This window comes from Populus euphratica, unplaced genomic scaffold (assembly GCF_000495115.2).
Source record: "Populus euphratica unplaced genomic scaffold, PopEup_1.0 scaffold1463.1, whole genome shotgun sequence".
Lineage (NCBI taxonomy): Eukaryota > Viridiplantae > Streptophyta > Magnoliopsida > Malpighiales > Salicaceae > Populus > Populus euphratica.
Genome location: NW_011501322.1, coordinates 184 through 9,846, shown reverse-complemented (window position 1 = coordinate 9,846; position 9,663 = coordinate 184). Strand labels below are relative to the sequence as shown.

General features: G+C 31.2%; 2 protein-coding genes and 1 pseudogene across 2 annotated transcripts in view; all 3 read right to left on the bottom strand.

Moving 5' to 3' along the window:
- The window catches only part of LOC105117665 (acyl-coenzyme A oxidase 3, peroxisomal-like), a 6,345-nt gene extending 5,487 nt beyond the window's left edge, over positions 1 to 858 (bottom strand). The window contains 1 exon segment of the mRNA XM_011015408.1: positions 255 to 858. Within this exon segment, the coding sequence (XP_011013710.1) occupies positions 255 to 733 (479 nt within the window). The 5' untranslated portion in view covers positions 734 to 858.
- Positions 859 to 5,910: 5,052 nt separating this feature from the next.
- Positions 5,911 to 6,644, bottom strand: LOC105117668 (ras-related protein Rab11B-like; annotated as a pseudogene).
- A 1,403-nt stretch (positions 6,645 to 8,047) lies between these two features.
- LOC105117667 (ABC transporter A family member 3-like) lies at positions 8,048 to 9,368 on the bottom strand. The gene is made up of 6 exons (XM_011015410.1): positions 9,277 to 9,368; positions 9,118 to 9,184; positions 8,881 to 8,965; positions 8,568 to 8,653; positions 8,378 to 8,483; positions 8,048 to 8,263 (listed from the first exon to the last, which is right to left on the bottom strand). The coding sequence occupies exons 1-6, from the start codon at positions 9,366 to 9,368 to the stop codon at positions 8,220 to 8,222; spliced, it is 480 nt and encodes a 159-aa protein (XP_011013712.1). The 3' UTR covers positions 8,048 to 8,219.
- Between the last annotated feature and the right edge of the window lie 295 nt (positions 9,369 to 9,663).

Here is a 9,663-nt window from a genome sequence, read left to right as displayed (position 1 = left end):
TCTTTCCCTCAGATTTTCTCAGCAACCAAATAGACAACATAACAGCTCCATATTTACCACTCCATGAAAGCCCCGTAAATCAATGAGAAACTAACAGAAAAACTAACACCAACCCATTAACCCAATACCCAAAAATAATAGCAAAATGGAAAAAAGATATTGCAGAAAGAAACAATATAACCACAAAAAAATAGAAATCAAAACTAATAATCTAATAGCAACCCAATAATCCAAAAAAGAAATCAATACAGTACCATAAGAAGAAATGAACACCAGTCTTAATTGCAAGAGAGTGATCAAAAATCTCAATAACTTCAAGCAAAGCCAGCTTTTTCAATTCAGCTTCAACCCCTTTTTTTGTCAACCATCCATCAAAAGCACCTCTTTCTAACAAATACTCAATCCTTTTCATGGTCATCTCTCTTTGCTGCTCCATTGTCTGATTATAATCAGGGCTTACAAACAACCTCCCACCTCTCTCTTTCCCATTAAACACGCTCCCTTGTTTGATAACACCAAACAACCAGTCCCTATCCTCTAAGTTGTGGAAATCAAGAATTTTTCTCATTTCTTTGATGTCAAAATCGAAACTTTCTGTTAGTTCTGGTGGGGAGTAGCTTAAACAAGAATTTGATTGAAGACAAGAAGTGGGTTTTGAATGAGATTGAACAAGATGGTTGTGTAGTATTCTGGTTCTACGTGAAGCTGTGTTGATTGATGATTCTTGCGCCATCTTTTTCTGGTTTTTGGGGGTTTCTGTGTCCAGCACCACTTTTTACGCAGAGATCAGAAGACTTCTGGAGATTGAATGATGAAGACGTGAAACAGATAGTCTTTTGTTATAAATAATCGGTGTCTTTTCTTTAAATAAGATAGGCAGAGTCCTATAAAAATTTGCTAATTTTAATTTTAATTTAGGTGTTATTTGTTTCAAATATCTCATAAAAAAAAAAGGTGTTTTATTTCTTAAATAATTACACTTTTGGAAAATATATGAATGATATGGGAAGAGTTTATGCAATTGAGAGAAAAGTGGGATGCTGTTAAATATATAAGGATCAAAATGTAATTTACCCAAACTACGACGCCGTTTAGAGCGCAAGGCATTTATAACTCGTTTCCCAAAACTGCGATGACAAGCATGATAGCTGATTCTGCAGTGTGTAGAGTTCATCAACTTCCAAAAAATAGAAAGAGGGAAGAACGCTGATCTTGCCGTCTTTTACTCAATTCCCATCCAACTCACATATATTAAATTTCGATGCCATTAATTAACTCGATCCGGTCAAGTTTTAAATAATACTATATATTTTATTTTATTTTATTTTGCTGAAAAAACGATATCTAAACTTAAATAAATAAAATAAAATAGTTGAATTATATTCTTCAACAAGCTTAATAAACTATTTTAATTACAGAAAAATAAAATAGCAATAATAGTAAACAATCAAAAAGTGTGGCTAAAGTTTAATAAATTTAGAATGAGATAACATAATAAATATGTAAATTATATAATAAGAAATAAGTCAACTAGTATTAATCAGTAAAAATTATAGCTTAAGTTATGAGATTGAGTTAATTAGATAAAAAAATTAAAAAAAATATTACAAAGCTTCTTTATTTAAAAATTAATATTAAAAAAAATAATTCAGGTTATTAAATCAAAAATACTATATACCAAAATTTATCATAAAACTGCATTTTATAGTATATTATGAATGAATTCGAGCAAATCCTGTGTTAATTGAACAAGACAATTTACTATGAAATTATGAAAATATCTCATTTTTTTAGTTTTTTTTAGCAACTAACTAAATCAAAAAATTTAAAAATTAATTGATAACAGGTTGATAAATGAGGAGCTCACCATAGTTCTTTCTTTTGAGTTTTTTTTGGGTTGATAAAAAAATATTTTCCAACAATAAAGTTTTTTTTAAAAAAATATTTAAAAATATGATAATAGTGGCTTTTCAAAGTGTTTTTTTTAAAATATATTAAAATAATATTTTTTTAATTTTAAAAAAATTATTTTAAAATCAATAAATCAAAATAATCTGAAAACACATAAAAAATACTAATTTAAAGTAAAAAATAAAAAAAAAATTATATTTTTTTAAAATATTTTTAAAATATAAAAATAAACAAATTAATGATAATCACTAACAACACCTCACAAAAACATATATATATATATATATATATATATATATATATGTGTGTGTGTGTGTGTGTTTTTGTGAATTCTATAAAAATAATCGCTCCTTTTCACTCTATTAAAAAAAAGTCAATGATTCCTTTTTCAGTTTTTTATCCATGTCCAGACACAGAGTTTGTTTGTTTCTTGGTGTGATAACATTTTTGAACAAGAAAAAATTAAAAAAAATATTATAAAATAAAAAATATTATTTTAATATATTTTTAAATAAAAAATCATTATTAGGTACGCGGGGCCGAGACGACGGCGCTCGCGATGTGGTTGGACCACGAAACTGGAAGGCAATGCCATAAGAGATTCTGACGAGTGTATCTCGCTGGGTCTCCTCTGGCCCTGTCGTTTCTTGAAACAGTGAGAGAGGGAATATACGTGGCGGCTGTACGGCTGTCCAGGAAAGGATAAAACCATGGCAGCTGAGCATTTAATCTGTTTAACTGTACCTGTCCTCTGAGATGTCTTTAATTTTATTGGGACTCGAAATTCTGCAACGATGTATTTGTAAGGTGTCCATGTTGTCCTGAAGGACCATAAATAATTCCAATACTCTACCTGTTTAAATTAAATTATATTGTTTTTGTGTTTTTTCTAATCGATTAAATAATAACAACTGTAATATAATGGTTAAAAATATGTTATATATAATATTTACTATCAGTTAGAATTTGATGATATAGATATTATAAATGATAGTAAATCAAAAGATTTTAAAAATAAATATGATGGGTTGAAATTATTAAAACTCAATTAACTCGATTCAATCTATATATCTTATACTTTTTTTCTCTTTATATTTTATAGTTTATGAATTGTATATTTATTTTATTTTATTTAGAGATGTTCCAGCTTCAAAGTTAATGAACATTTTTTACTAAATGAAATAAAAGAATTAACTTGAAATTAATGATATTGCAAGGTATGAAAATCAAACTTGACATTGGAGGTGCCATTTATAATTTATAATGGAGGTTTATCTCTAAATATGAATACATGAAAATTAACAATATAACCCCTCCATGTATATTATCCATGTTACTCACGAACATTTTTTTATTTAGTATTTTAGGTTGTTGACAAATTAAAGGGTATTTTGAATTAAAAATAAGTTTAATAAGGTACTTAGAATTTTTTTAAGGTATTTTTTATATTAATAACTAAAATGTTGTCCCATGCTATTTTGTGGACATATCATTTTTTTCTAACATAAAAAAATGTTTAGATAATGGTTAGTATTTTTAAGGAAATAAAAAAAAACCAAAACATGACTCATTGACTTGATTAGATCTAGTAAGTATAGTTAATTCAATAATATGATAAAAAAAATAGGCAATGAAAATGAGTGGCTAATATTATAAAAATAATTTATTATAAAAAATGAGTGGCTAATATTATACTCGGAAGGAGAAAGAAAAAAGTTCATTGAAAACTCGTATTCACTTTGTTGTGGACACCTCTTCACAACTAGGAAAAGCTCACCAAAATGTTTTAAAGCCATATCAAAAGGCTACATAGTGACATCGGAAGAGACCTGCTAGAGTAATGACTCATAAAATAAACCAAACAAAATATCATAAAATGAAATTCAAGTTTATATTTAACTAATTAATCTAATTTAATTCAAAAACATTTTTTTAAAAAAAATAAATTTAACAAAGAATAATAAATAAAAAGACATGAGATAACCCAAATTATTTTCAAAATTAGTGGAAAATCGTATAGAAAGAAAGAAAAAAAATATAATGGAGCTTAATCTCCAATTAAATAAATGATAAAGGATAAAAAAAAAAGATTCATAAAAAAGAAGAAGAAGAAAAACAAGTGATTTACCTACACGTGGGTTAATCTCTCAAACTTGTAGCTCATAAAATCATATACTTAAGCTTAATCAATAAGCTTAATTCCTAACTAATTTAATATTGAAAGATAAAATCAGAAAAAAAATTAATTTAAATTTTTTATCAAAGTAAAAAATAGCAATAAAAAAATGATGATCAAGTTTTATAAGGTGAAAAAAAAAACTAAATGAGAATAAAATCGTACAAAAATTCAATTTAAAAAATTATCTCAAATTAAAAAGTAACAATAACAAGAATGAAGAAAAAATTTAACAGATGAAAAAACCGAAGGAGGATGGGATTCCAAAAAAAAAAATTAACTTTATTAATTATTTCAAATAAAATAAATAGTAATAAAAAAATAATGATCAAATATAAAAAAAAAATTAAATTTGTTTGAGAATTTAGAGAGTCAAATGTGAAAATCAAGAAGAAAAAAAGGTTGTCGTCGACATCCAACTAGAGGTCAGCAAGCTAAATACACCGTCTTAGAATGGAGGGTTCATCAAAACGATTCCAACGATATCAAGAGAGGCCATCTTTGGCCTTCAGAATATGTTGAATGTGTCACCAGAACACAATAAACATTGCAGACACATGCAATAGATGTGTCATTTAGTTTTTGTTTTTAAATAATATCTATATTTATAAAAAATTTAAATTTTTCCGTAATCAATTTGATTATAACTAAAAAAACTAGGATAAAAATACCAAAAAACTCTTAGGTGCCAATTAAAAAATATTGTTTTGAAAGGTAATTTAGTTATTTTATTATTTTTTAAAAAGTAAAAAATTTAAAAAATCCCCCTAAAACTAGTTAAATAAATTTTATTTTTTAAAATAATTTAATTACTTCATCATATTTTAAAAATATAAAAAAACTGAGTTCTCCCGCATTGACCTAATAATAACCGATAGATGTTGAAAGAAGATCCTGTTACTTCAAATAGTCAATTCATCGATCTTTTAGAAAGAATAAAATAGTCATTATATTGGTTTTCCTTCCCATATCTTTCGTTAAGATTTACCGGGGGAGTGTCTATAGAGTATAACAAGACTACTCATTGGAGGTCCACGTCCACGTCCACGTCCAAGAGAGTATAATAAGTGTTCATGTCGAAAGTATCTGTTGAATTTCTGTCCTTCCATCACATGGTGTTTGGGGATCCTTCGCACACACCAAGTTATGGAAGCATGATCTTCAGTCTTTTATGGTTCTACCAGGAAAGACCAGATCATGTAATGCTAATTACACAGCAACTTAAACAGCCTAGGAGACACCTCTTCACATTCCCCAACTACTTGGGGGAACTAAACTCGGTCTTTGGCAGATGTAACAAACAAGTGTCTTCGATTCTCATATGAGATCGAGGAAGATGTACCACTTCTGTTGAGGGTCTTGAAGCCTTTGCATTACAAAATGCTCCTCTAAATGGTCGTCGTCATTCCTAAATGTTAAAGAACAAGCTTGGTGACAGCTTTGGTGTGGTGGAAGTCAATGGTGTAGAATAATAAATCAAGAATCGATCAATCAATCAAGTTGAGCAACTTCCTTAACAGCTTCCAAATTCAAGCAATAAATTTGAATCTTACTAGAGGGTTGAAACTGTCTACAAATTACAACAACACTCCAACGAACAAACTTACAAAAGAATAATCAGAAAAAGGAATGACAATCAAATGCAAAAGCCTCTTGAATCCATACCCCCTTCTTAAGCTTTCTCTCGACTTCAGCAAGTATGCTAGTCTCTAGGCAAGCAATTGGACTACAACTATCCATCTGAACATTCTTGTTGTCTGAAAGGCGACTTCAAATAATAAAAATGCAAATTATAAAATAGGAGAAAATATTACCACCAATACCTCCTTTCTTCATCTATTCTGACTATGCGGAGCAGCATCCAACCTTTTTCACAGCTGATACATCATCTTTTCCAACATTAATATTCTGTCCCTTGGGCAAGGCTGCAGGGTCATCCCCAACATCAAGAGCCTACTACATGATAAATCTGAGTGAGCACCTCTGTGAATGCATTTTCAACATTCAAGGACTCCAGGGCAGAGGTCTCCATGAAAAAAGTGTTCTCTCTCTCAGCAAATGCAGTTGCATCCTCAGTAGTAACTGCACGCAAGTGACGCAAATCTGCCTTGTTTCCCACAAGCATAATCACGATGTTGGATTCGGTGTGATCACGAAGCTCCTTTAGCCATCTCTCCACCTTCTCAAAAGTGACATGTCGAATGGCATCATAGACAAGCAAGGCACCAACAGAGCCTCGATAATTTTAACTAGTAAGGTCCTGAAAGCAATACAGATTTGTCGAACTGGTATGTTTCCAACATAATCAGCATAAGGTCCTTCAATTTTTCGGCATGTAAATTTCTCGGCATATCCTGAATCTAAGTTCATCACATTGGCTCATTCCCATGTATACGCGATCACATAACAATGACATCACTACCAAAACCCGTAACTCTTCTTCCAATGAATCCCGGTGATTCATGAGCTTGATCGGAGAGTCTGGGAAGCCTAAGGATGGCTGCATGAGGTCGCCTTCAGTCGACTTGTTTCCATTTCGTCTTTTTTCCGGAGACATAATATATCTAGTAGTTACCGAACTGACAACGCAGTAGTAAATAGACTTAAACCCAAAGAAGACTATAAAAGACTTGCACTTGGTGGATTGATAGTCTAGGGGCTTTTGGTTTTCGGGGGTTTCACCAGCTCGTTAATGGTTTTTCCTCAGGAGTATATGGAAGGCTCACTGCAGATCATAAACCCAGCTGATAAAGCTTTACCGTGGCGGCTCTCATTTCAGTTTGTTGCAGAAAATACACATATTAACAAATTTATATCAGATGGTTATGAAGATAGATTATGGATAAACAATCACCATACAACTGCATGCAATATTTCATTTAGTTGAAAAAATAAAGACAAAAATATAAAATATAGATATATTTTTATAATAATTTTAAAATAAATTTTTATATTTTCAAAACAGAAAATATAAAAAAATATTCTCTTTATCCTTGTTGTTTCGTTCATTTCAAAATAATAATTAAACGCTATTTAAAATTTACTATGTAGATATGAAGAATCAAAAACTTTTACTTTTTTTATCCGTGTCGTGTTTTTTATTTATTTATTTGAAGACAATAATTAAATGTTATTTAAAATTTATGATTTTATGATAGTTTTGAAATGAATTTTTATATTTTTAAAAATATTTTCAAAACAGAAAATATAAAAAAACATACATATTTTTTTTTATCGTTTTTTTCATTTCAATACAATAATCAAACACTATTTAAGTTTACTATGTAGATATAAAGAATCAAAGAATTCTATTTTCTCTATTTTTTTTAATGTTTGTATCTTTCATTTCAAAATAATAATCAAATATTATTTAAAATTTAATACGTAGACATGAAAGATCAAAGAATTTCATAACAGAAAAAATGTCTAGAGATTACAAAAAATCACTCAAATTTATTTCTCATCCAAGTCTCAAATATACCCAATTCACTCGAGAGCTCACAATACAAAATACTTGAAACTCTTTACCTCTACAAAGCTTTTCCATATCCTTGATCGGTACTCACTTTACTCCCACTGCATCAATTGCCAAGAATGGTTGCACATGTAGACTACCAATGCCTCCCAATGACTCACAATTTCGCAACAAATCTTTGTCAACATTTTAATCCTTCCTCACCTGAGCCCTAGGCTTTGCATGCATGCTTGTGTATGATTTTCCAACGCTGGCATTTAGCATGGCAATGCAGGAGATTATGTCATGTAATCGTAGTGCAATAAAAACCTTTTTTATACGTCTCATATTAAAAGTGTAAGCATTTGTTGCATTCAGAGGAGAGATTACAAAGAAGACTAATAAAAGTACTTTTTTTTTTTAACAAATTACAGGCTAAAGTTTGAGATCTCTAGAAATGGAAGAATACTAATATTAATTTGAGCTACAGAGAGGTTGCCTAAGGGCACATGGTAGCTTTTGCCCATTTAAGGCGTGTGGATTGCTCGGCTGAGCTTGTGACCTTGATGAAGACGTCTTCCAATGTGGTATCAGAGACAGCCCCCAAGCATAAACAGGGAACCTGGCTCTTGCAACCTTAACTGCATGAAATACATCAGCAATGCTAACTTCATAGAATCAGACTCGATCACAAAGGTAGTCTGCCTCTTCCATTGAAAGTGCTGAAAACACCAAGTCAAGCATTGTGATGGGTATCAAAACTGCAAGGCCTAAAGGAAATTTAATTAATTTGAAACACTCATTGTTAGAGAGATCAGAGACAGTAGGAGTTGTACTGGTCAGAATATTTTCTTTCTCTTGCTCTGCACGCTTTACAACATTCCATAAAGTGCTTCGAGAAGCTGGATCTAATCCAGTACTGGGTTCATCCATATAAACAATCTGCAGAATTAATTTCCAAGAATATGACAAACAAGAATATTTCATGCAGGAAAGTACACGTTCTTAAGAGTTATAATGACATACTTTGTGATCTCCAATTAGTGATATGGCAACACCAAGCCTTCTCTTCGTACCTCCACTGTATTTCCCAGCATGTTTGTCAGCTACCACTGCATCAAATAGCTTGAGGCTCTTGAGAGATTCTTCCACTGCCTAGAGCAGCAGAATGGTAAAAAAGAGAAACTTATAGCTTATCCAATTAAGATGGTTCTAATTAGCTCAAGATAATCTATGACCTTTTGACAATTTTCCGACTGAAAACCCTTCAACAGTCACCTATTTCTTTAAGAAAGTAAATGATCTTTGACATGCTTAAAGCTAAAATGATAATGCCTACTCTTTTCATAGCAGAACCTTTTAGGTTCTTCAGTCTTCCATAAAATAGTAAGTGCTGTCTCCCTGTCAGAGCATCCCATAGCAGGCTGAAAATAACAAAAACAAATTAAACAACAAACGAAGTCAGCTTGATTTCAACTAAGGATGAAAATGTTAAACGTGTTGGTCTCTTGAAGAAATGAGAACCAAGAATCTTAGCTTACTCATGCTGAGGGCACACTCCTATTCAGGTATGTACTGAATCCATTTGAGTCTGCATGTCTAAGCCATCAACATATGCTGCCCCTGAGGTTGGCGTCGTGTGCCTGATCATCTGATCTACATGATAAAGTCAGAAATACTAGAGAAGCACAAGTATTACTTTAGAAATGACCATTTGTATACTGACCATACTAACCATTTGGACCAAGCATGCCTAAGCACTCTCCTCGAGGCATAGCAAGAGATAAACCTTTCACCGCCAGTTTTTCTGGATTTCCATCCCTTCATGGGTACCCCTTCCTCAGGTTGTCAGAGATGATTCCATGAGTAGTTGTTCTAGCAGTAACTCCTCTAACTTCTCACTCTACATTCAAAAGGGTGTCAACAGAAATAGAATTTACACATGCCTGACAGTGAATAATTGACACTGAAATATTTGAACTATAATTGACAGTGAATAAACCGGAGCAGGAAACGGTTACTCAAAATTAGATTTAAGGGAATGTAATTGCCTCCTGAATGACATCAGGTTTATCCATATCAACAAAAACTTTAGACCCCTTCTCGTGCAAACTAGGCTTCT

Bases quoted from the DNA above. Each gene is read 5' to 3' on its own strand.
- LOC105117667 (XM_011015410.1), bottom strand. From the start codon at position 9,368: ATGAAGGGATGGAAATCCAGAAAAACTGGCGGTGAAAGGTTTATCTCT. The intron at 8,654-8,880 runs GTAGGCATTATC...TATTTGATGCAG, and splicing joins AAGGTTCTGCTATGAAAAGA to TGGTAGCTGACAAACATGCT. The intron at 8,484-8,567 runs GTATGTCATTAT...TTAATTCTGCAG, and splicing joins CACTAATTGGAGATCACAAA to ATTGTTTATATGGATGAACC.